General features: G+C 38.7%; 1 protein-coding gene across 6 annotated transcripts; it reads right to left on the bottom strand.

Moving 5' to 3' along the window:
• Positions 1 to 285: 285 nt before the first annotated feature.
• Positions 286 to 26,413, bottom strand: CYLD (CYLD lysine 63 deubiquitinase). 6 transcript variants are annotated; one of them, XM_051629902.1, is made up of 17 exons: positions 26,306 to 26,412; positions 21,459 to 22,116; positions 20,297 to 20,599; positions 19,332 to 19,437; positions 18,233 to 18,331; positions 17,025 to 17,141; positions 15,114 to 15,493; positions 14,095 to 14,260; positions 13,273 to 13,414; positions 12,661 to 12,783; positions 11,300 to 11,391; positions 10,150 to 10,216; positions 8,847 to 8,979; positions 8,126 to 8,234; positions 7,011 to 7,129; positions 6,052 to 6,268; positions 286 to 4,608 (listed from the first exon to the last, which is right to left on the bottom strand). In XM_051629902.1, exons 2-17 carry the CDS (start codon positions 21,963 to 21,965, stop codon positions 4,424 to 4,426), a joined length of 2,865 nt encoding a protein of 954 aa, XP_051485862.1. In that variant the 5' UTR covers positions 21,966 to 22,116; positions 26,306 to 26,412; the 3' UTR covers positions 286 to 4,423. The 6 variants fall into 6 exon arrangements, with proteins under 6 accessions (XP_051485862.1, XP_051485865.1, XP_051485864.1 ...); XM_051629905.1 differs by having other exon boundaries at positions 20,432 to 20,599; XM_051629904.1 differs by lacking the exon at positions 26,306 to 26,412 and adding an exon at positions 25,043 to 25,904.
• Between the last annotated feature and the right edge of the window lie 836 nt (positions 26,414 to 27,249).

Genomic DNA, 27,249 nt, shown 5'->3' with positions numbered 1-27,249 from the left:
TACATACAAAAATAAAACCCCCTACAAAAACAAGCTAGTTCAACACTACTAATTGCTTGTGACACTCCCAAAATTCCAAGGCCCCAAATAAATGGAGCCATAACATTTTTAATTAAAGACAGAAAAAGCACATGGTATATTCCTTTCCAGTAGCAGCTAATTCCACTCTGCCACTGGGCTGGGGCAGGGGGGAAGAAAAGTTAAGGTTAGTTGAGGGCAACCTGGTACACTGGTTTGCTTCCCTAATACATTCTTGGAGACAGCCTTGATAAGTGTAAGAGACTATTTGTGCACAAAACATGGGATGTTTATTAGCAAAACATCAGAAGAACATGCTTTGTTACAGTAGTAAAAATACACAAAGCTTTCAAGCTGCTTTTTACACCAAGTCAGTTCTGAAATCTTAAAAAATCCATTTTGCAGCATATTGTGCCTCAGCATCCTATTAAACAGCCTATCAATAGGGATCATCGTGACTATGTTCATCTATTCAGTGGAGTATAAAGTGCACAAGAAAAGTAAGTACATTGAAATGAACCATTTATGAGTAATTTCTGTTACACACAGTACTTGCTTATAAGGAAATCTCACAGGCTGTTTTGTAAAAACACTGTACTATGTTTTCAAGAGCACAGAGTCAGTATCACAGATAATAGAAAGACCTTTACTGAACATACATATCTGTATTTTTTCCAATTATGTCCCACACCAAAAGACAAGCAATCTGATGTAGCACTGTGGGGTTGGGGTTTCTTGGGGCTTTTTTTTTCTTTTTTTTCCCTGGTAATGTGCAGGGCACACCTTTAGCTCATACCTTTGCCTCTTTACCCTCTATGTTCAAATAAACAACATTTAGCAGTGCAATGATTTGTTCCATTTTCTACAGATTTAAGCCCCCATTTCTAAAAATGACTAGCAGAGTAGGAGCAATCACATGGGGGTGCAGTTTTTCTGCCTCATTCTGGAAGTTTATGCATTCTAGAATTTGAAGTTTTTATAGGCTGCCAGGAACCCTATTTTCTGTGTGTTTTCCTATTCACAGGTTAAGGCCATTGTTAGCAATACTTAAGCGCCAAACCATAAAGCAATCATTTAAGTAAGTACTATTAATTTATGGGTACATTCACTGTATTAAAAAAATAGAGAACCGATTGGAAGGGTCCCAAATGCATTAAACACAAAAGTTGGGTGCTCAAGTCACTGGAATCTTTGGGCATTACATTTAACAGTGGTAAGTGCTTTAAACTGCAGGCTACAACATATTTTGAAGGCTAAAACCAGTTTCTTACCCTTGTATAAAGTTATTTTGTAATTTTCCTTCCATAGTGAAAACACTTTGGCTGTATACTCCTGAGAGGAAATGAAATAAAAAATTGGGGTAGTTTCCATAACATTTCATTTACATTGCCAGATTAGCTCCAATCCATTGCAGTACACCATAAAACAGCACTTTTTGAATTAAAAGACAACTCAGCTGTCAAAACCAATGCGCTTTTTTTTTTTTTTTTTCTGAATTAGAAGACATCTCTGCCCTCTTAACTGATAAGCAATAAACTAACTATGTAATCACATCTGCAAAACTATTTATGGTTTTGCAGTCATATAAAGCAGTACAAAATGGAGGCTGTAAAGCACCGCCTGCATTTAAAACAGTATTTGTCAGCAAGAAGCATGCACAGGAATGCATTTAAACTCCCTCCAGGTATTTTCTGCTGTGCAGTCCCTTGCTGGACCACAGAAGAGTTCACATGTCTTACCATGTCCAGTCAAAGGCCAGAAGATAGGAAGGGAAGAAGCCAAGCAGTTCATTTATATCCAGCTATTTTTTTATTCACTTCTGCTAACAGAATATGCATCCTAAAGTAATGGGACTTGGAGTTGTGAAAAAGAATGGGTATTTTGATACGTGATTATTCATCTAGAAAACTTAATATGGTAACCAAGTCCAACTCTCCCCTCTGGCCATAGCTCTTCCACAGTTTTCTGAGTTTAGGCAAGAAGAGGTAAGGTAGCCAGAACTTTAGGTAGTACACAATACATCTAAGTGCTGGGATGGATGGGGGGGTTTTGTGTGAAGGGAGAAAGATGACACACATGGAAGACATATAAAAGTAACACATTAAGAAAACTAGAAAATAAATCTAAAGATAGAGGGAAAAAAATCTAGACATTCAAACTGGTCTCATTGGCAGCTAGGTTTGTGCTTGTTCAGGAGGGAACATCACTTGCAACTGCTTTCAGGTTTAGAGTGATAATGGGGCTAGAAGGAAAGCCTCAAACTTTGTAGAAAGCGAGGAAGTTGAGGGTGTTGTAGTATTATTATTGCCTTTTTGTGCAAGTCCCCTCTTGCCTGGCTAACAGCTCTACTGGAAAACATCACCTGAGCTACCTGGAGGCAATGGCCAGACTTCCTCTTCCATCTGCAGCCAATGGTAGGTTCTCATACCTTCTGCTCAAGTTATGTAAGTATTCTCCAGGCCATTTTAATAGCTGCCTGGCCACAACCTACAGGTAGGAATTTTACCTTGTATTGCCTAGGAGATGCCTCTGTTGCACCTTTATTGACATATCTGAGCACATGCAGGTGCCGTCTCAGAGTAGGATGGTATGTAGCCAAGGAAAAGCCAGTGGACAGTAACCCAGCCACTGACTGATGGGTAGAGAATCCAGCACCTACAGCCTCACTGAAATTTTTCAGGTGAGAGTTCCAGGAGTTCATAGAAGTACTGAAACTAAACAGAGAGAGCTTTGCCAAGGAGCACAGACTAGATAAATAAGGCAAGGGAACATGGAAGCCAGAAGACTACTAAAGGCAAAAGCAACAGTGACACTTTTAATAACTTCCTGGCTCTTATGAGTTAAAGAGAACACTTCATGCAGCAACTAATGGAACAGATCAGCTATTTCAACAACCCATACTTTAGACAGATTAGTCTTTCAAGCATAACTGTCAAACATCTCTCTAGTACTATTCTGTGGTAGAGTGTGTCCCAAATAAATACTGTCCAAGAACAACGTAACCACATTTTCTGCTATATGGGATCAGTCACCATTATCTTCAGAACAATGACATTTTCAAAGTGGCTTTTCCTGTTATATTTTTTGACCACTCCTTCTATAGACCTGATCCCCAAAAGGAAGTTTTCCATATAAAACATCTTAGAGATTAAAATATACAGCTCATGTATATGCAATTTGTACAACCAGATTTTACTATATATATATATGTGTGTGTGTGTGTATATATATATATAGCTACATGTTTCCTAGTCAGTGTAGGCAGAAATAGCTAAAAACCAACTAAAACAACAGTATTTAATTGCAACCAGGAACCAACAGACTTCAAAGTATAATACTTTACATGAACACAGGCTTTGCAGCTTTTAGGTTTAGGTGTATTTGGTATACAGTAAAACTCTTCCTTATAGTTTCTTCTTTCCAGGCTGAAACTTAGAATATTCATCAGGAATCCTGAAATGAAGAGTCAAATGTGTAACATAGTCTCAGGTAGTAGCTTAATGTACTGTAGAAAAGTCGGTTTTGTTTTACCAAGGACTAGCATCCACTTCAGTAACATTCCCTGAGGCATTCTGCTGTGTGATTGTTTTGCCCTCCAATCATCTGTATATAGTGGCGGTTCTGTTTCAGACTGCTTTGTGTCTTTAAAAATAGATGCTTAGAAAAAGACATCTGTTAACTTTCATTGCTAATTTTGTATTTCAGCAATTACACGTCCCCTTAATACCCTCTCTCCTCCTCTTTTTCCCCTCCAAAAATTGCAAGTTAACAGCAAATCTGTATGCTTGATTTTCACAAGATAGGAATTCAGATCTTGAACGTTAATTTCTGAAGATGCAAATGTGTGAACTGGAGAGAATGTAGCAGACAGGAAACAGAACAGAATTAAGAGGCAGTTGGCAGACTAACAGTTGTCTTACTAAAACTTAATTTATTCTCTCTTGAAGAAACTATGATGTGATCATGGGTGGGGAGAATTGGTGGATATGGAAGGGACAGAAACACAAGAGAATCATCATCCTTGGACCCTAGATACACACTGAGCAAGAACACTGTGTAGCTTTACATTCTCAGTGGACTAAGGAGGTTTCTCCTGATGAAATTCCACCTTTAGCATTTCAAAAAAGCCTGTGTGTAATCAATGCACTTGAAGCTTTAAGTTTTAATAACTTCACTTAGACTTTGTTTATAAAACAAACACGCACCAGCACACTTCCTAGAGTGCAAAATGCTTAAATACTGCAATTACGGAACTCCACATGTAGTTTTAGAACAACTATCCTTTTGCTCTCGTAGTCATCGCATCCATTGCCAGCAACGGTTGCATTAAAACAAACAAAAAAATGCAGCAAATGCAGCAGTCAGGAACTCTATGCTGTGGCTTCAGTTTACTAGATGACAGTGTTCATTTGTATAAACTCATCGTTGGGCTTTGATACATACACATGTAAGCATCACAAAGTAGTCTTCGTGCACAACCTTGGATTTTTCTGGAATCCAGTGAGTGTAATTCTTCTAGAGACATCTTCAAGTATTCACCAACTTCTGGACATGGAGTAACTTGTGGAATGTTAAAGCCATTCTGACCTCCTTTTAACCACAAGAAGATAAAGATAAATTAGAATAGCATCTACCTATATTTACTCTTCATAATGTCCTTTAATTATGACAGCATCACTAGTTCCTGAAAATGCCTTCTAGAAAAACCTAAATATGCCATTCTGGACCACTGCAGGGTAAACTTATATGAAAAGTGTATTGTTCAAGAAAAATCACTGTTGGTGACAGAATATCTTGTACTGTTTACTAACAAATATCCACACAAACCTCACCAGAATGAGAACTTTGGGTTTTCATTAAGACTAAAAATTGTGTATGACTTTGGGAGAATGTCCTGAATACATACTCCACCTCAAATGCCACAGAATTTGTTAGTAACAGGACAACTGGTAACAGCTGATTAATTTATAAACCTTGGGTGTCTGTACCTGACTTGAAACACTAAGGCAGAGTTTGCTCTTAGCCATTTTTCCATGTAAAAATGAGCAAACTCAAAACCACAAGTTTGGCCATCCATGACAGTTTTCCTCAGCAGACAGCTGATGGCACTAGCTGAAGAAAAATAGCTGATAAAAAGACTAAGATCAGCAGGAGATATATCCAGTGATATATCCATGTGATATGTGATCTGCATTCCTGAAATGAAGTGGTTCTTTACAGACGTGAGTTGTACACGTTTCAAGCACTCTGAAGCAAAGCTTGATTGCCTTCTGGTTGTTATAGGCCACTTTGATCCTGTAGCAGTTTCATTTTCTACAGGAATCAAGACTCTTCTCCCCACACCAAGTCACACTGTCTCAGAAGGGTTCAAGAATTTTTGGTGCAAAGAGTGTTCCTGTGAGTCTGACACTTAAATCTATTTTTTGTTTTTCTCAGGCACCAGAACTGAACAGTCCTTATTTCAGAACTATTTAATGCAGCAGTATCTAAGAGAACACTTGTTTTACTGACACTTGTATTATTACAGAGTAACAGGTTTTCAACTGATAACTCTGAAGCAACTCAAAGGCATGGCAAAGATATTGTACTGTGTGACTACTACTTCTAAAGACACCTACACTAACTCATTTAAGCAAACATAAAATATTTGCATGCCATCTGATAATTGTTTACTTAAATATAGACTGAAAGAACACAATCCTGCAATTGGTTATTTTAAATTAATTTTCTCTGTCAAATCTGCAAATTATAGAAAAATGTGTAAGGAGTCCCTCTAGAAAACTTCTGCAGTTACTTCTGTACCATCTCCTTACTAAGGTATCCAATTTAGGTCAAGTTCAGATTATGCAAATCAGCAGCTCCTACAAAAATCAATGTGCTGAGGTAAAGGTGGGGTCAGATTAGTGTCCTAGCATCAAACACATCAAGTTAAATGCTATTAATAACCCCTATTGCTATTAATAATCAAGAAATTTAAACCAGGAGTACATGTTAAAAAAAGAGAAAATGAGTAAGAATAAAGAAGAGCTCTACCATCCCGATCTGCCATGCTGTCAAAGAAAAGCCAGGCGGAGTCATCCCTCCCATATTTCACAAAAGCTACATAGTGGCTTGTTTCTATGCAGAGAACAGCAAACAACTCCATCTTCTGGTGTGGAATGCAGCCATGTCGCCAATCCCAGTCTGGCAGATCTTTAGGTAGTGACAATGGATTGAATTTATGACTCTGTCTCTTGGGATGAAGATGAACCTATGATTGAAGTGATAGTGCAGAAGGGAAAAAACACCACCCCATAAGATTACTTGTTTCAGTGGCGGACAAAGCTAAAAAAGAGTATTGCTACTGAAGGAATGATTCTTGGCATTAGAGAAGGAAGCACAGGAACAGTAGCAGGGCTAAACACGCCTTCTGTGTTTCCCCATCAGCATAGTTCAGTATTGCCCAGAACACACAAACCTAAGGTTACACAGAGGTCAGATTTAATGCAACAATTTTCTATTATGCTCAGACTTGAGAACAAGCCACGACTGTGACAGCTTCATGCAAGTTACCAAACAGCTCTCTACCTCCCACACAGAGGGGTTGGAACTAGATGATCTTTAAGGTCCCTTCCAATGCAAACCATTCCATAATTCTATGATTATATCGTTCTATGTAATTAATTTATCAATTCAACTAAGGTTGCATATATATAAATTATGATTTAAAAGCAGGCAGCAGGAAACAGATTCCAAGCTGCCTATAACTTCTCCACAGTATTTCATCCTGGGTATGGCAGTTGCCATGTTGATATTAAGAACCTGTTGATGAACACACTGCAGAGGCAACAGAGTTTCTGATTTGCCACTGAAGGCTGCACTTCACTTGGTGGACACAGTTACCCCAGTGCTGGTGAGAAAATCTCTCTAAGCTCTTATGTCTTTCTTTCAATTATTACATCTTATATACACGCCTTGGGTGAAATCCAAGTAGAATAATAAAAACAACTTACTTGTGTATTGCATGTTTTGCAGAACTGCTTGATTTTCCCAGCAGAAATATCAGTGTCTTCATAACATTCTCTGCACTCATACATAGCAAGCCCTCCGCATATACGGCACTGCCTGGGAGCTGCATTTTTAAAGAAGGTATCAGTCTCCCATTTGGGAAGGCTTGTTTTGGTTTTTAAGACAACAGGTATGGAAAGGAGGGACGATTGCTACTTTAAATGGAGAAAAACACTACATTAAAAAAAGCTAAAACCAGATTGCCAATTGCATTTAACTTCTTCCCTTTGACATAAAAGCGTTCAGAGTGGTAAGTTGCAAAACAAAGGAAAAGTTAAGTTCTATCAATGGCATGAACAAATAAAACAGGCTTTTATTTGTGGAGTTAGCTCAGCCCCTGTCTGTCAACACCAGAATAAACAAACATTAATGAACAGCATAAGCTAATGGCCATGACACTGAAAGAAAAGGCCTTAAGTTTCAGAGATTATTTTTCTAATAAATTTTAACAGTTTTATTACTTCCTATCTCAGATTTCAATCTGGATGTCTTTTCTTAGTTAAGGCAATTAAAAATCAGTAGATGACAAATGTCAGAAATTTAGGTCATAAAAAAGGTGATAGATTTATAGTTGAAAAAGGCATGATCGTTACATGCTGAGGGTTTACATCATCTCAGGTTCTCTCCTAGTTTGATAAACTAATGACAAAAAGAAACACGCAGCACGAACTAATGAAGACTAATGAAACTCAACAAACAGTGTAAGTATCTTAACTAATTTCTGTGCTACTCTTAGCTTAAGATCTCCTACCTGCCACATTAATTCTTTTGCTGCTAGTAATTTTAACAGTCTTGACGTAAGAAGTTTAGTTGTACAGATACTCAAGAATTAAATAAACATAAGCAAGTTATGTAACTTTTAATTGACATGAGAAAAAGAAGCCTTCTAGCCAGGCAACTTCTCTTTCTCCTCAGCCTGAGCATCACACACTACCTTGTTAAATATGTAATAAAAAAATAAAATAAAAAAACCCACCAAAACTACCAGGGGTACATAGTTCCACTGCGTTAGTCACTCTCAAAAACACTTTCATTACACAAGACAGTGTTATATACTTACTGTCTTCAAGTAAGTCTGTTATATTTAATTCCAAGGATGGAAAAATTTTGTTGAACATTTTGAAGTCTTTTCCAAACCGAGGCATCTGGATAATCAGGCAAGAAGGTGCCTAGATAAAATGTAATGAGCTTGAAATAGATAATTATTGAAATTTAGCTACATACTTCTAATGCTATAAACATATTCATGTTATTTAAACTTGCAGCCCACTGACATCAAAGTTAACAAGACAGTAAACAAAACAAAATTAAGTCTTCAAAAAAAACTATGAATAAAAATAATCCAGAAAAATGGCATCTCAATAACTGTCAGATGTCTCTAGTCCCTGTCATGCTCAAGTATGGTATTAAATATACTGGACTACACTCCCCAGGCTGGGGGCAGGGAGGAGAAAAAAAAAAAATCTTGCCTTTTTAAAAGTTTTTAAAAACAGGTATACCCAAATATTAGTCCTTAAGACAAATTACTGGTAATAACTAAGAAGTTTTATTTTAGTAATTCTTTACCCTAAATTACTTTGGTCTGTCCAGCCAAAGGATACATGTCATTAAGTCAACCTTAAAGTATTCTTGTAATGTAGGCAACCTGCACCACTGACCTGCCTCTCCCCTCTCCAACATGTCTGCATTTTGGTTTTGTACCAAGTCCTACTTTTGTCCCATTGCTGAAAGGGCAAACATGGAGGTACCATCCCTCCTACAGAGCAACAGCTGTGACTAACCTCTGCAAACTTCAAGTTGCTGTTGATGAATGACCACTCTAGCAACTGCTGAATCGTGGGGACTCCAACTTTCTCATTTTTGTCCATAAAAATTTGATAGAAGTAACAGTCTTGTACTTTCTGACCTGCTGATCTAAAAACAGATTAAAAAAAAAAATATTCTGAATCTCTGCTGTAATGATGACTGTATTTTACTAGGAAAACTACATCTACTTGAAAATACAACATCCTCTCTGCACTGAACTATAGTGTGCTTTAAAAAAAAACAAACCAGCAACAACAACCAAGGGCCTTAGATGACAGGCAATCAAGTATGGACTAATTTTAGAAAAACTTATTTAAGAAACAAAATGGGTATAAGTTTCAGAGTCTGCTTTAAAATCATATGCCTGTGCATTACTGAACTACCAAATGAGAAACGCTTCCTAAGCACATGCATCAAAAACTCCCACACACTAAAGCAGCTTTAATTGTAAGAAGAGTTTCAGTAATAAAATATCAAAAGGAGTAACAATAAATCTCTTCAGTGTGACATTCCCAGTATCTGGGTTTCATGAGATTTCCTTTTACTCGGGGAGGTATTTACACTGCTTCCTACAGTAGAAGTCTCAGATGGATGTGTTGGACTTGCTATATAGGTAACGGAAAACCCTCCAAAAGGATAGTCCCAATTTAAAGGCTGCTCAGCCCTAACTGTTAAGAAGCCTTCCACAGCCAGGCAAGCACTAGGAAGGCTGCTGCACTGGCTGCCAACACTAGCCATGGTGAGTGCTCTGGATAAACATCCTCACCAAAAAAAAACAACAACCAAACACAACCCACTAAAACAAACCAACACACACCACAAACCAACCTGTGTCAAAAAACAAGAGCCACAAACCCACAACACAATTTTAGATGGGCAGGGAGAGGGACAAAGGATTAAGCTAAAATTTAAGTAAGGTCTGAGGTCAGATGTTTCAAAACAATGTCAAAATTAAGTACTGACATCTTCAGGTAATATTTTTGTTGCATAGACATAAAAGAGATACTTGGGAAGAGAGCTTCAGGTGAGTAATTCAACCTACTCTGGAAGGACATAAAAAGGGATGATTGTGCTCACACTGAAGAAATGTATTTTAATAATAAAAGCTATTATTTTAATTATGGGATTGTACCCCAGCTGCTTCAACAGAACAGTACATTATCCACAGGGCTTTATCAGCACATTGTATTTCCCAGAATTGAAGAGAGGCAGTAACAACAACTGTGAGGGTCATCAGCCTCTAAAACTAGATGAGTTCAATAAAGAACAAAGATTCACCTTATTTTCAACAGTGGCTCAACTCTTAAAATATGATGAAATAAAATATTCAAAAACTCTTCCGGATCTGGGAGGGGAGGAAAAAAACATCTTGTTAGTATGCAAAACCAGATACACTATTCAAGACTATTTTAAAATAAAGTTTTCAAAATTTTAATAGGAAAAAAGGTTTGTTTTTACAGCTCTATTAGCACAGTAAGATTATAACACACTATGAACATTTTCACGACACAAAGCCCCTGTTGGTGTAAAATGGCCCTAATAAGACACAGGCTCAACTGGGGAGCAAAGCTTTCTTGTGCAATTCAAAAGGATGCTTTGTATTTCCAAGGAATCAATTGGTGCCACACAAGTTTTCCAGAAGTAAAACCTTCCAAGGAAACAGTGAAGCTGCAGAGAACCAGTGAGGAGAAGCAACAGTAACAGTTACATAAAAAGTACACAGTAGTACAAAGTTCATTTAAACTACAGCCTGAGTTCTCTAATCAAGAACGCAGCCAACACTAACTTCCCAGAGCTCCATCCTCCCGCAACACTGAGAGCTTTCTGGTGTATTTCTCTTCCTGCCACTAACTGCAATAAATAATGGTTTCCAGCATTTAGTATTTACAAAAACTGTAGCATTCTCCCAAACAAAACCAAAATAGCTACATAATAAAATGCTAATTAATCATTATATGCAGCAGAAGATCAAAAGGTTGGGAATTAATTTTTTCTAACATGATTGACACATGTTATTTCTTAAAATACTACATTACCACTGTGACAAGGAAATGTTGTAGTGGAAAGATTATTCCTCAGGGACCAAAGTGACATTCTGAAAGAGGACAAAGGCCCCAGCCTTATCACAGTTTTCATTTCTGAGAAAGAGCCTTAGATCTCCCCTAACTGCTAGAAGGGAGTTTCCCAGGCACAGCAAGGTAAGAGAAGAAACCCAGTCAGTGAAAGACTCATGGCAGAAACCCTTCAGCTAAGGTTCCTTACAGACCTGAGGAACCAGAAAAGATTTTTTTTTTACCACTCCAGTAGAGTTATTACTGCTACAGAGAAATATCTGTTTTGTTCTAAAATAATGATAGAGCAAGGTATTTCAGTTCCTTCGTAATATATTCCTTACAAATCTCAGAGAAAGGAAAACCTCCCCAGTTACCTTTTTCCTCTGAAGTGAATCCTGATGCAGCCTCAACTTTTTCAAGTATTTTCCTCAGTTTCATTATTTTTGTAGCACATACATATCCATATCTAAGATAAATAGGTTTAGTAAGCTATAAGCCAGGTTGTGATCAAGTCAGAGAAGTAGAACAACACTCAAAATCTCTCAAATTCTGAAATACAGGCTCCCAGATCCTTCTTTAACTATGTACTTCTGTGTAATATTTCTGCAAAACTATGTATTGACTCCTTATACTCAATCTGACTTCCAGTTTTTTAATACAGTACAAGTGTAGCTGCAGTGCTCAGTGTTCCTGCATAACCTTTACGAGGTCTTTTTAAACATTAACTTACCGGGATAATTCTTATCTGATTTGTTAGTGAATTATTTTTTATTTGATTCAGTCTCATTTGCAGAGCTTAATACACCATTTTCAGAATGTCACACACTAACAGCACTGCAGAAGTTGTTAATTAAAAATATTTCAAATTATTGAAAAAACTACAGAAGTCTATTGCTGACCTAAGAAGCTGAAGTTTTGAGCATTTGCTCTTTTCCTGTATAACTTCACAAAAAGTGCAAAGAAAGTGGTAAGCACAGAGGCAAGGCAGAAGTAAGACTTCGTCTTCTCAGCCATTTGAGACTTTTGCTATTGGTGTTTATCCTACTACCTACACCACAGAACCCTGGAACACACAAACCAAAGTGCACACACAAGAACAAGGGTTAGAAGCCATCACTTTATTCCAGGAATCAAAAGTAAAACTTTGCCATAAATTGTTCAGTGACCACACACAGAAGTTCAGAACTATAGCACTATTATTAGTCTGTTAAAAATAATAAAAAGCTAAAATGCAGATTTTTGCCTTACTTCCTTTGTTTGTCTAATAAAAGAACACAAGTGTTATTATTTCTGAGGTGTTTTGACCACTTGCAGACCGTGTGTAAAAATTAATGAGTTTTAAAGCCCTGCCAAATCTTTCAGAATGTGAAACTCCACATAACACACTTTCTTGAAAAGAACAGCATTAAAGCCATGTAAATATGAATGCTGTGAACAAACATGTATTTAACAATGCTTTTGTATTTATACCTATACAAATTTTACCAGAGGTTTATGCTGATCACACTCTCAAATAGAGACTAGTGAAAATATTTTCCACCAAACAATGAATAACTACTTCTAGTTACCACTGACTGAATTCACCATGGAGAACAAGCGGAAATACTGGAAAAAGGCTGAACAGACTGGCAGCAGCAGCAGCCAAACTTCTCAGGTATGCAATAGGAATGCTTACACAGCAGGATCTAGTATAAAATCTGTATTAGACCAGAGAGCAGTTCATGCCTTTACTTACATTCTCAGAGGATTCACAATCTCTGTCCGCAACAGCTCTTGAGTCTCACTATAATACTCTACATCATTCTTTTCTTTAGGTCTGAGTAACACGGTGTCCAAAACAGAGCTAAAAGAGAACAGGCTACAGAGAAAAAAAAGAAAGAGCAGGTTGTTTTGATCCTGTAAGACACAACCATTCACATGTCTAAGCAACATAAGACAAACCAATCAAAGCCACAGGAATAATTAAAGAACTAAACAAACTCAAAAAGATGGACTTATGGACAGAGGACAACACAGCTGTACTAAACAGCAGAAGTCCACTCTAACCCAACATCCTTTCTGCAGGAGAGCACAAAACCAGTTGTCAAGGCAGGACTCTGCAGAAAAGAGATGTTTCCCTCCCTCCATCCCTGGGTATAGATACATACTGGCCAGTACAATCTGGACATGATTGGCACTTTGTGTTATTCAGCAGATGCTGCTGAACGTGTTCAAATTGCAGAGTTAACATGCTACAGGCTGCAGAGCATGGCTCTGTAAGCTGCACAGGAATACAAACAGTCATGACAACAAAGACCACGTTTTGCATTTCTAGCATGGGATGCCACTATACAAATTTTCAACTTACCAGAATAAGGTGGAGTCTAAGTAACAGGAGTTGTAATGACCCTGGATACCTTTCTTCTTTCCAATCATTGTCTCTAAACCTTCTTTTTCCATTTTTGGAGGAGTGTTTTCTTCTACCACTTCACTTAAGTAACCTCCAAAGGCTGAAATTTTTTTTTCAAAAGACACTTTAAAGCCTCAAATTTTAGCCTCCTTGTGATTTTCCTATAAAAGTTTTATAGCTAAATTGCTGCCTTAGTATAAGCATTCCTTCTCTGGACTAGAACAGCATTTTATTATTGCTGAGGCTGACTGTCTTCCAGAGAGTGAACAAGACCTTACATTCCACTGACAACACACACTCCAACTGCTTCAGGAAGCCTGCAGCACTGAATTTATTTTACCCAGCAGGAATGAAGTTCTCTTCTCATAAATGCCTTGTTCACACTACCTGACAAGTATCAGACACTTTTTTCTTTGCTGTTGTCCTGAGCAATACAACATGTCCCAGGAAATCTAAAATACTTGAAGTTAGAAAAAAGTTGAGTTTTTCACCACTAACTTCCACCATAAAAATAAATGTTTTTCTATGTTAATAATTAGAAAAAAAAATTAAAACTGACATTATGGAGAAATATATTAATATTTTCTTGTTTTAAAGCATAAAAAGTAATCCATAGAAGCGTTACGTTCTGTACAGACTGATCTATTCATTAATTCATTTAAATAATACCTGTACAGATTTTCAAGTGTTCAATACAAAGAACATATTGCAGGAATAAATGAAGCAAAACCCCATGTCAGTTCCCAGCTGATAAATAAGTAATAAGCAGAGGCTGAGTACCTAGAGAGTTGCAGCGTTCTATCTGGTTGGAAACAGGCTGTAGTGAGGCAAACCTGGAATCTGGCCTGCAGCTCTTCAGTTTAACAAAAAGAGCTTTCTTTGGAGCACAAGTGAAGTATCGAGTTCCTTTAAATGTTCCGTCCGTACAACCTGCGCATTCGTCTTCCTGAAAATTCAAGTGAGAATTCACTAGTTTCCTTACCTCTGGAATTCTGCAATAAGATGTTTGATAAACAATCAACCCACAAGTCACCCTTCAGGTGAAGCCCGACACATGTTCCTGTATTTTAGAGCACAAAGCTTCAGCTGAGGCCTTCTCTAACGAGATCTACGGAGGAAATTAAAAGTTGCACTTTTTTCCCTCATGCTTAAACTTTCACTCCAACCAAAGACAAAAAAAATCCATCAGAAGCAGCTTGAGGGAGGTGAGGGAAGACAGTAAGAACTAAATCTAGTCGATGTTTAGGAACTTCACTAAGCCAGCTAGTCACTCCAGACCCCTTCTGTAGCTAGAAAAAGCACACATGCACTACAAAGCACCTTTTAAAACTCAATTAAAATCACTAAGCTTTGGGTAGTGTCAATACTTCCAGCAGGACTGTGGCCTGCACAAGAAAAATTCCGTGAGGCTGATTTTGTGTGTTCTGAAGCAGGTTAAGACAACACAAACCAGGTATGAAAAATTACCAATTATTTTTTTCTTTGATAACATTATTTAAGGTATATTGTCCACTTACTAACAATTGCTAGGTTTGAATGCAGTAAATGCAAAGTTAGTGACCAAAGTAAATTAAGTGACCAGTCCTACAAATTTCTATTGTGACACAAAGACATCTCAGAGCCTACTGGCAGAGTAAGGTTAGAGCAGCCACAAAAGTCAGCTCATCCAAGAATTTAACATGGCAACCTGTTGGAAAAATTCCTCTAGATTGCTTTTGCAAAGTACCCAGGTACCAACTCTCAGAAACAGAACTAGTAACATGAAGTTAATATTAGTATGAACTACAATTTCTATTTACCAGTTCCAGTCCAGCTAATACTTCATTTACACCAGGGGGCTGGCCAATCCAGCGGATTACTCCATAAAAAGGAGGATTTTCTTTAACTTCAGCCAAGGAACCTGCTTCAAGACCATGTGAGTTCCCAACTGGGCCAGCTGTTGATGGACTCTCCTGGTTAGCCGTAGTATTTACATCACCAATGACTGACTGAACAGATAAAGAGAGAGGACTATGTCCAATGGTACCATTAGTACTTGATGTTTTTGTCAAGCTAAAAGGGAGGGAGTGAAATCTGTTTTCTGTAGACACAGAGCTTGTTAAAGGTGGCTGCAGTGGTGGTGAAGAATGCCCAAATCCAGGAGATGAATCAGTAAGTGATTTTGCAGGGTCTTCAGCAACTGTTAAAAGCAAAACCAAGATGTTAGTAAGTGTCTGGGGTTTTCTTGCCCATCTTGAACAAGGAAAGACTTAGCTATCAAACCAATGAAGTGTATCTGCAACCACATCTGATTTCATGGGTGTCCTGTATAGGAAGGACCAACAGCTGGGGACATGTAGGAAGATCTCTGTCACTGCTGTAGCCCTATCACTGTTACCACAAGCAATGAAAATGAACAGCACAGAGAAAGGGGATGCTAGCCAGAAACTACAGGAAGGTTTAAATTGAACACTTTTTTTTACCCTCACACTGGGATTTTTCTTTGGATACAAGCGAACAGCCCCAAGGATTATGACTGTAGTGGGCAAAAGGAGGAAGAATTCATTGGTCAGTGTGACTGTGGACACAATTTGGTTCACAGCTTATACAGAGATGAGTAATTGCTTGCAGACATGATTTGCAAATGGAAAAGCATTTATCCCCCTGGCCATATCATAATATACTTTGGCTCTAACACAAGGAATCTATCACTGTCTATAAAAAATAAAGGATTTAAATAAATCATGACTAATGCAGTACGTGATAAATGAGATCACAGATGTAATAGCACAAGTGTTCTGTATCTTCTCTCATCCCTCTACACACTCTCTAATACACAACCAGTATCCACAGAGCAAAAGCCTCTTCTTCATCACCTCTGCTCCCCATGCTGTTTTATTAACTGAAGTTACTGTCCACACATTTTTTAAAAAAATTAATCCTTTACTTCTGTAGTCCTTTCTAGATAGGATATTTTGCTTATTTTAAATTTTATTATAAACACATTTTTGAACAGAGTTCCAAGCTGTTGGAACCAAGAACAATTTTAACCCATTTTCTTTTACAGTTCATAGAATTCAGGACCTACTGCTGCTTTAGGTTTCCATTGTAAATGAACAATTTACCCCTTCAGTCACTAAGGCAGCCAGCCACATTTTAGAAAAGTTGACCAGGATTAGATCTTGAAGCAGTGGAAGCAAATCAAGATATACTGATCCTTTGGGCACATGCACCCATGCTTGTAAGAATTCAGAGAGATTTTACAGAAATTACATAAAACACTAAAAACCATGTATGTTTAGATCTCCCCTCCCTACTTCAAGACTCACTGGCTGGCATGGCACAGTATTACAGTTCCCTTAGATCTATAACATTAGCTATAAAAAGACAGGCAAAATAAAATTATTGTATATACTTGGCCACAAGAAATATCTTCATATCTTCCTTCCAGGCCTCAGCTTTTATTTTGCCTGCAAGACATACACATTCCCACAGAGCTGCAGATGTTGCCAAGAAGATAATCTCCCACATGCAGAATAAAACAACAGGTCTGTCAATTAAGACAAAATATATTTTCATGGGGGTTCCAAGATGCTTTTTATGGTGTCTTCCACTAAGACTACATTTTCCAAATGTTTTGAATTTAAACTCATACTGGTTTTATTTGAAGAACAGCACTACACTGTAGTTTCAAGTCTATGCCTACATGAAAGGCTATCATCTCACTTTACCTTCATCAATATACCATGGGGGTTTTGTTTTCGTTTGAGGCTGAGAGTCAACTGATGAGCCATTTAATGTGTAGAAGACTTCAGATCTGTTTCTACTTCCAGGTTCAGAGGTAGATCCTGGAAAACAAGTTTTACTGAAGAGATCAATCTCTGTTTACAAAAGGTTAGCTATACTCCTATTTCATAGTATGCATTTGTTACTATAATTCCAAGAAGATGTAACTACCTTTCCACCAAGCATCAAAATCTCCCAAACAAAGCTATCACAGTTCTAAAGCTTGCAACAAGGAGGCAGTTTATCCCAAACCAACTTAATCCTTCATGCTGAAATTTCAATTCACCAACCTGAAAAGAAGATACCTCTCAAACATATTTCTTCATTACCATAAATAAAGCATTTGATATACAGTGTACAGCAGGTATTTTTTCGTTTTAAAACAAAACAAAAAAAAAATTCAGAGTAGGCAACTATATTACCAGTCCAATTCCACACAGCTATAACTTGTGCCAACATGCAACTGCACTTACTGCAGAGATCACTGCTGCCAGCACCCAATGCCAGGTAGAATGAAAGCTTACAAAATATACCATATATTTAAAACCCAAAATAGCCACTAGTAAACTTAAAAGACACTGAAATTTAATTTCTGCCTTTAAAAAAAATAATTCCCTTCCAGGTTGTGTTTTTTTTTTTGGTTTGTTTGTTTTTTCCTGGGATGATTTTCAGAGCTCGTCAAAACCAGAATCAAAAGAAGTTTATATTTTGGGTATTCAATTCTGGTTTTGAATCACAGCAAAATTGACTTATTCACTATTAAGCAGATCTGCTCCTGGGCAAAAAATGCAGATGTTTCCAAACCTGCAGAAGTCAACCACAAACTTTATTCTTCAAACTATAATGACAGACCAAACACCCCCACACACTTTCAAAAACCAGAATGCAGCCCTGAACTGGCTATACTAGACATAGTAATATGCTCCCAAATTTTTGCTAAACATCAAACTGTTCTTCATGAAACTGAAGGTATTTTCAGCAGTCTCAGCTTCATCAACTTGGTACCATCTTTATTATAATTAAATCGGAGTACTCCACAGAAATATAACTAAAAAAATACATTAAGTGATAGAAAATGCAAGACAACACTTTGACCCAAGCAACAGCGATCTCTAATCTTACATAGGTAAAGAAAATCAGTTCCCATACATACCTGTAGCCTTTGGCTTACTATGATTGAACAAGCTTTTGTCACCACCACCTCTTGAGGTATAGGCAACCTTGGGAGGTCTCCTGTCCTGTGACACAGTCTCTAAGACGTGGTATATGAAGACAGTATTAGCTTCTCTTTTCTATGCTTTTACTCGGTCTCAGAGAAGTTCAACCTGAAACATAACTGGACCAAGGTCTAGCATCCCAAGTTTAAAAACTGAGTGAAGCAAAGCCTTCTTTTTGCTTCTAGCAATTAATTACTTTACTCTGAAGCCCACTGTTATTTCTTAAACACAGCAACTAGACTGACTCCACATTCTTCAATGGATGTGCATGCTCCCACTATGGGAAACAGATGCATTAATTCTATACTTAAGTTTTCTACCAATGCATCTACAACAAATGCTCTTTTTCCAAAAATGGAGAAGTCCCCATGAGAGGAGAAATCATGCATAAACATGCATCTGGACTAAACCAACAAGTAGAAGGTGAACATAAGAAAAGTCAGGCAAATTGAAGAGAGAGGGCAGCAGTTACAGACCAGAGGCTGCACAAGACTGCACACTCCTTAGTATCCATCTTCAGACTGAGCACAAACAGAAGCTTTACATGAAACTTTTTTCTTTCTTCAGAAAATGAATCAGGACTGTAGTAATTGCAAGTTAACACTATTCAGTGAATTGCTGGATAGTGAATTATCCCACAGCCTTGGTATGAATTTTCAAGTATTTACTCCCAGAATGCATAAATTATACTATCAATACATTTCAAGCACAGAAAGAACAGCTTTCTGATCCAAGATGATTTAGCTCCTAGAGTAAATTGAGCAACATTTAATGCAGATTCCCTCTACAGACACTCAAATATTCATGATTACAACTGTGTAGTACTGCAAACACCGTACAATTTGACATTAATTCAATATTAAACCTTTTCTACTAGCAAGACTAACCAAAAGGAGAAGGAAATTGATGAGAAGTATAACAATAAGGTCAAACTAATGCAAGATATTAATTCCACAGTATTATTTTAATCATGTAACTGTGCCTGGGTTGAGATGCTATCAAAGTCTGCCTTCTGGTCAAGAAAGCAGAGCATACCTGGAATAACATCATTGATATGCAAAAGAAGTGTACTTTCAACACTTGCAAAACTGCACAGCTGTATTCCATTATATCTTCCATCCCAGTTTCCAATGGGATTATCCTAAAAATAGAAAAACATGTTCTATGTATCTGAACAGAAGATTTACATTGTACAGAATACACACACACGTCTGTAGGAACATACAAAGTAGGAAAATGAAAGGTTTGACATCATCTACTTTTTCCTGTAACAGACTATTTACAACAGTCAAGCATGACAGTCTTTAAAGACAAACTTTTCTTTTAAGAAATATTTCCAATATTAATAAGCATTCCTCTACTAAAATCCATTATTTATAAACAAGTTAGAACAGTTCCAATGCACTGTTAAACAACAGCTATTGCAATCAAGAAAATGGAAGCACCTGAACTACAAAACACCCTTTAACTACCAGAAGTTTGAAAGCTGTCCATTTAAAAAAATTCAAGTTGCTAGAAATAATTTTTAATTACAAGCTCCACATTTTCTTGAAAGATCAACTTTGGTACTTAAAACTCAGTATTTTTAAGGTAGAATGAAGTCAATCAAATCAAAGGTAAATGAAAAAAAGCTTTTAAAAATAATTAAGAAAGAAAAAAGCACCCAGCCGACTTTTTTTACAAGGCTGAACAAAGCCAGGCTGGCAAGACAAACACTCAACTCCATTACTTCAAAACTGACATCCAACATTGCAAGTAGCTCAGTGGAGGCTCCTCAGAATAACCAGTTGTCTCCTGAACTGATTAGCATCAAATAGAATACCATTTAACTGATGCCAGAAACAATTACCACCAAGACGCATCTTTGAGCAAGTCTCTATTACCATTTTAGGTCAGCCTCCACTGAAGTAGCTTGTTGATAATGTTTCTTCTTCTAAATTGCATGTAACTCACTAGCTAACACACATGCAAAAGTTATTAAAGTCATATTATTTTCTTACCATGTCCACTCCAACAACGTATCCTAAACTTTCGTTTCCTGGTAAGACATCACAGAATATAACTGTCCCATACTCTATACTCTCTCCTATCTTCAGAGAAACCCTGGAGTTGATCTCCAGAGGAGGAAGTTCTACCTGCATTGTGTCAACAGGAGCTGCATAGTCACTTTCCAGTTCATTGTCATCATCTTCCACCAGCTCCAGTTTGTCCAAAGCAACAAAAACCCCACAATCCTCATCGCATCTGAAAAGCTGCTTGCCTTGGTACTGTCCATCAGTAAAGCCCTGACCCCGACCTTCTTCCTAAGCGTCGGAGGAGGAAGAACAGGAGGGGGGAAGAAGAAAAGAAAAAAAACACCAGTGTATTTTGTGGAAAAGCAGACTCCTAAAAAAAGCAGTAACATAATTGAATGTTTTGGAGAAATCGCAGTAAGAATTTGTCTGATGAACTAGAATTACATGGGGATAATTCTATTGCCTGAATTTGTGGCAAATATACACACTATCTTAGGCAAGAAACACTAAGATGTCTTTAGATGAGAGAATAGCTGCAAGCAGGAGCCTTTTTACTCAGAGAAGCATATTTTCTTCAGGTGCAAATCTTGCTTCCATCATCAAATTTTTGACAGATGAAGAGGAGACTACCTCATACTAGATATAATGCTAAGTATTCAAAAGTTTCACTTAGATGCCAGAGAGAGAGAGTAGATTTTCAGCACTTGGGCCTGATATTCCCAGCAATTCTTACTGGGAATTGCAAAGAATTTAGGAAAAGTTTAAAGAGGACTTTGAAAAATCTACTTCTAATGCAATAGTAGCACCCTCGTGAATGTAATTATACAAAAGCTTACAGCTGACATTAACTTTGCAGAAATATCTCACAATGGCAACATTCTCTACCTGAACTAGTTGCTGCCTGATTTTTAGAGCTCCAGTAACCAAATCTTTTTGCCAGCCCATGCACCTCAACAAGCTTCACTTAACATGCAGAACACAAGGCCAATGTTACATGGTCAACAAAAAGACTGAAGGTTACAGAATATTTAGGGGTAATGATGCTTCTAGCAAAAAACCTCATCTATTACAACCGCATTTTTAAATAGAAGATTTTTAGCTCATCTTGTAAAACATGTATGACATTCCCACTTATCAAGACACTTACCAGCAACTCGACTCCAAAGTATATCCCTGTAAGGGACCTTTCCTGCAATAAGGGTCCTCTGAAGCGAACAACTCCAGGAAATTTCTCCTCTCCTGATCTCAGCTGTACTCTAACAGGTGAGCCAATGTCTATCTGGATGCCTTTAGTTAACCTGCTTTTGCTTTTAAACAGACTATATCTTTCCTCACAGTTAGTAATGGCCAAAAGCAACTCAGCTAGTTTTTCATTTATTTCTATAACATCCTTCTCATCCACAAACAGGACTGCATGAGGTTGTTCTAAAATCTTTAATCCAATCTGCAGTTTCTTGCCTTTACAAGGAATATTTCTGGAATGTCCCACAGAAGAACGGTCTTGAAAAAACTGCCCGATGCTACCTTTGGGGACCTTCAAGAGCTTCTGAGTCTGCTTGTCTATTACACTGCATTCTTGGAGAAGCAAGTAAAAGATCCTCTCTTCCCAGTAAGATGAACTTGCTTTTTCTTGACTCCATAAGCCTGAATTCATTGTGATTAAAAATTTAAGAACTGCACAAAGTCTTCAAGAAAAATAAGCTGTTGATTTGTGTGCTAATCTTGAGAAATTCTACTGGAGGGTCCAATCTTTGTGAAACAATGCAATATTCATTTTGAAAAGAACCAAATCCAGAGTAGAAAGCCTAGAATTAGAAAATAAAATAAATTAAAAAGAAAAAAAAGGCAAAATGAAATTGGGAAAGTACAGCTAGTCTTAAGTATAACAAGAGAAAACCAGAAAACCATTTAAATCTGTGACCAGCCCCACTCCTGCTACAGACTAAAAATAGTTCAGAAACATCTGAGACAGACAACATAGTATCAAAAACAGCCACAGTACTGCTGGTCACAGACAGACTTGTTTCTACCTGTTACTGTTGTGCATTTCCTTTCCTTCTCTAGTTCCCTGAAGCAAGGGGCTATAGAAAAAGTGTAATGAAATGCAGAAAACACAGATAAGTGAAAGGAAGAAGAAATCTTAATTTCAGATTAACAGCTTTCCACTGTGAGGATCTTTTCCTTTGCTTAAGTGAGCACTTATTTCTGACAAAGTGTACTACATCTGTCATCCCACCTAACACAGTGATTTAGTGAAGCAGAAAATTGTATCAATGTAATAAAGCAACAGAAAATGGAAACTTTGGTAATTTATAACACCCATTTCTTTAGATAATAGAAATGGGCAGTTCTAGTAAGCAATAAAAGATGAAAAACAAATTGTACCAGCACTGCAACATGGAATTCTGAAGAAAAACCTGGAGGCTTTTCTTTTTATCATTTTAGAAAGATAAATCACTTCAACAAACAAAATATAACTTTCAGTTGTTAAAATCCCACAGAAGAAAACACCTTAGTTAAACATCATCCTAAGATTCACAGTTCACAATCAGTAAACTAAACTAACAAAATACTAAAATACAAAACAACAACTAAACAACAAAATACTTCATTACACATGGCAGCAGATACAGAAGTAAAATACATACACACACATACAGATCTGCAGGTTAGATCATTCATGAAGAAAGTTCCATGGTACCTTAACAGGACTTGTTCTTCTAAAGATGACAGAAAGGGTAGCATACAAGTTAAGGATAGACTGTCACGTAAATTTTCCTGTTAGCAATCTGTGATGCCACAGTTTACATTCAGTTAAAGGAGAATCTCAATTATTATTTATGGATTTAACTTCACTAAATAAAAAGCAAGTACTCTTTGTCCTTGTGTCTCCTTTTGCTAGCACATTCCTCCAGATCTATTCTCTGATGGCATTCAAATACCACAAAATCTACTGCTGTTTCTTCCACTCGGTTTTATTCCAGCTCTAGAAGCTAACAGAAAGCAAGGGAATCCAGTACTACTGTAATTATTTTCATCAGTTGTTTTTAAACAAAAAAAAGTATTTAACAAAACTCTTTCCCCAAAGAAGTAATAGCAACCACAGAGGACCTGAAATTTGTGCAAAGTACCATATTTCAGTCACTAGGAATCCACACATTCCTGTAAGCCCCCTGGAAGGCTCTTATGCCAGACACCTACCAAAGCCCTCCAAGATGCTACAGGTGGTGCCAATGTCATCATCATACTTCTACACAGCTGCTGCTGCAGCTCCCAGGCATTATGTAAAGTGCTTCCAGCTGCACAGTAATTAACATCTGAGGGACAGAACCTGGAGAACTTCAGACCTCACTGAGGTGAAGTCTGGTAGACTGCCAATCTGTTTTCAAGTTAAAAAATACTTCATTTTTTATAAACGTAAGTGGGCTTTTATGTTTGTTGATGATTAACAAAAAAGTCTGACATTAGTATCAGATTGAAATAGTAATGTTTTATATGGAAATTGATAAACAAAACAGGATCTCCCCACACTGCTTCCCAAGAAAATATGACTAAATGACCATTAGTCTAATCAGATAATAAAATACAGTTCCACCCAAGTTCTGTCCAGTTCCCTCCCCTTACTTTTTCCAGACACTGAAAAACAAGAAGTCTTGTTCTTCATAGCTCCATTTTATGTTTGCAGCTTTGAAAGGCTGATGCACTTACTTTCCTTTTTACAAGCCATTCCACAAAGTTCATCAACCCCAATACACTTCAAACAAGTATCCCTGACATTAGAGGGATCATGACCTTTCCTATTTATAAAAATTATTGTTTCTAAAAGTGAAATATCTATGGGAACACTATGTTAACAGAAAAGTCTGTTCAAAAGCTTTAAAAAAATGTAATTAAAAGTATTATTTATCCTACCTATTTTTAGCAAGTATTGCCTGCTTGCAGGTCCATTGCAACAATATTACATCATCTTCACATATTTAGTAGTAAAGAATTCAGTGTGAAAACATGGTAACAATCTGCATTTAGCTTACACAATGGTAACTTCATGTGGTGCATGGTCAGTCTTTCAAAGTTAAGCCACTGAATGCAGTACCAAAAGCTTCTCCATTATGAAGAAATTCATTATCACTACACAAAATGCCTTCCTTAAAAAAATTATCTACCACCAGTGTCCCTGCTGAAGAAAACACACAAACCCAAACCCTCTTCTTTTAGAAAAATTATGCCAAATTAGTATTTTAACAGCACAGAAAAGCTTGTTTAAAAGAATGTGAAGTTCTGGCAAGTTATCAGAGATATATATATACAGACCACTGACTGTAAGCTTTTTTTTTTTTACAGCCATTTTCTATGGAATTGATTACTCTGCAAGTAAAGTTTGCTTAACAAAAAGTACACATCTCAGACTGAGACCAGAATAAACCATTAGACCTCAGTATGAATTAACTTGGGAACCAAAGAAATTATGCTTAGCAATGAGTCATCATTACACTGCTCAGCAGACCAGCAACTATAAAACTTGGTGCATGCCAGAGAATACTTCAGCATCACCACAGAGTTTTAAGAGGCAGAGCCTGATCCATTGTGTTCTTCTACTCCACCTAGTACTGAATTATTTGCATGCTCAAAGGGTTTTGGGAAGCAACAGGCAAAGCAGAGATATGACTGCAATTCTACATACTTAGGAGAAAAAATAAAAATGTCAGAAGGATGCCACCATAAGCCACCTACCTTCCAAGCTTCCCTAACTGCCTTTTCTTCCCATCTTGAGTCACTGTTGTCACTACAGAGACATCTCTTCATAAAAACAGCTTGCTCTGAAATATGAGAACTTAAGTTTCTACCCTACGGTAGCCTCAGATGAACTATAGAGAGGTCTTTGAATCAGCTATCAGGTTTCAGCATGAACACACAAGTCTGTAGCTCTGACTCAGTACAAAATGCAGAAGCTAAAATAAATTGTACAGTTTCTTACAGAACTTTTACTTCAAATACCAAGTTTTAAACAGCTGAGATGCAAAGTTATGTTCCTCAGCAGAAATAATTCTCAAAGCGAGGCTAAAACTAGAAGCAAATAAATTCAGCTGCAGCACAATGTACACAGAATTACATGCCTGAAATACAAGCCATGAACAGAAAAAACAGAAACTGTTTTTTCAAAATAGTGGCTGAAATATTGTCTGATACAAATAAGATCATACTGGTAATGTAACTTCTAAAAGAAAACACAGCTAAAAAACTCCACAAAGTTTTGTTAAGTGTTATAAATCTGATACAAATAGAAGAACAAAAATCATCCTCAACTATCAGAACAGTCTGGCACTACTAGATTTGGCAAATCTACACCAACACACCATCACCACTGCTCTGCCGACCACGCGGCGAGTCCTCTCAATAAACCAAACGCACACCATCAGATTTTGAAACGGAAACCAAGTAGCTTTTGTTTTTTTAGCTTTGTTCGGCAACGGATTGTTTAATGGCAAGAGTAACGCATCCGATTACCTGGCACGAGGGCAAGACCTGACCTATAACGTCAGATGGTTCATACAACGCACTTGCAAGTCACGAGGCTCGATGCAAGGTTAAGTTTTTAAGAATAATTATTTCCACCCACCCCTCGTTCTGAGAATTTTCTCTCCCTCCCCGGGCGGTGACGAGGACAGCAAAGGAAAGCCCCAGGACACTTTTAAGCCGGAGCAGCGGCCTGATCAGGGCTTAACGCTGCGCTACGAGCAACGCGCAGGGCCCGGGCCGGGCGGCCCCGCTCAGCCCTGCCGGCAGCCTCGCCCGGCCCCGCAGCACAGCACGGCCCGGCCCGGCGCGGCCCGCAGCGATGGCCACGCCTCAGCGCGGGGCCGGCGGCCACAGAAACAGCCGCGCAGGAGCGGGGCCAGGCCGCGCCTCCGCCTCACCCCTACCTGACGGGGCCGAGCAACGTCCCACGGCAGCGCCCGGCCCGGCGGCCTCTGGCCCGCCCGCCCGCTCACTCACCTCCTCATCGCCGGCCCCCGGGCCCGCCCGCCGCGCTTCCCCGCCTCACGGCCCCGCGGCCCCCGGCGCGGCGGCCCGGCCCGCTCCCCGCGCCCCCATGGCGGCACCGCCGCCCAGCGCCACCCTCCCCTGCTGCCGCGGAAGCCCCGCCCCCCGGCCTCCCCGCGGCCAATCCCCGCGCGCCCGCGCCGCCGCCTCGCAGCGCTATTGGCGGAGCGCGCTGCCAGTAAGGCCGAGCTCGGGGCTTTCCATCCGTCCAGCCTGTACGCGCCGCGGGCCGGCGGAGCGCCCCGAGCCCGGCCTGGGAGGGGCCTGCGCGGCCGCAGCCAGGCCGGTCGGGCTGCGCCCCAGGCCCGGCTGCCGCGGGAGGGCTGCGCCGTCGCCGTTCGCTACTCACCGCGGGTGGATCGGCGGCGAGGCCTCGGGCCTGCAGCTCGGGAGGCGCTGGGGCGGCCGGGCAGGCCCCGGCACCCGCCACCTGTGGGGACAGAGAAAGTGAGACTTGTCAGGGCCTCTCAGCAGCCTCGTTTGCTGTCAGAAACCTCCCCCAGATTAAAAACCACTAACAGTTGCCTGGCAAGATGGCCAGAGCGGGTTTGGCGGTGCTGTCCCACAACAGGCTGCTCCCCAGGACACTGTGTTTTTAACCACCTGGTAAACGGGGGGAGGGTTTCAAGTATCCCTCAAGAACACGGGCTGGAGTTTCCTAGAGACTGCCCGTGAATGTCAAACTTGGCTTGGCTTCAATATCCATTTTCTTAATACTTTGACCCTCAAGAAATGCGAGTAATGCTACTGAATATTTGATTTAATAAAAGCCAAATGTAGCTCTTCCTTAACTGACCTACTTTTGCATGTGACTGTCATCTGAATGCCATTCTATTTTATCCACTTAGCATCACTGTTTTTCATAAATAGTGAACTCTTCTTAAATAATGAATGAG

This window comes from Apus apus, chromosome 11, assembly GCF_020740795.1.
Source record: "Apus apus isolate bApuApu2 chromosome 11, bApuApu2.pri.cur, whole genome shotgun sequence".
Taxonomy (NCBI): domain Eukaryota; kingdom Metazoa; phylum Chordata; class Aves; order Apodiformes; family Apodidae; genus Apus; species Apus apus.
The sequence above is the reverse complement of the archived record's forward strand: the minus strand, read 5'-3'. Positions and strand labels throughout refer to the sequence as shown.

Bases quoted from the DNA above. Each gene is read 5' to 3' on its own strand.
- CYLD (XM_051629902.1), bottom strand. From the start codon at position 21,965: ATGAATTCAGGCTTATGGAGTCAAGAAAAAGCAAGTTCATCTTACTGG. The intron at 15,494-17,024 runs GTAAAGTGAGAT...TGCTTTTAACAG, and splicing joins CCCATGGTATATTGATGAAG to TTGCTGAAGACCCTGCAAAA. The intron at 10,217-11,299 runs GTAACTGGGGAG...CTCCCCTCCCAG, and splicing joins ATTCACTTCAGAGGAAAAAG to ATCCGGAAGAGTTTTTGAAT.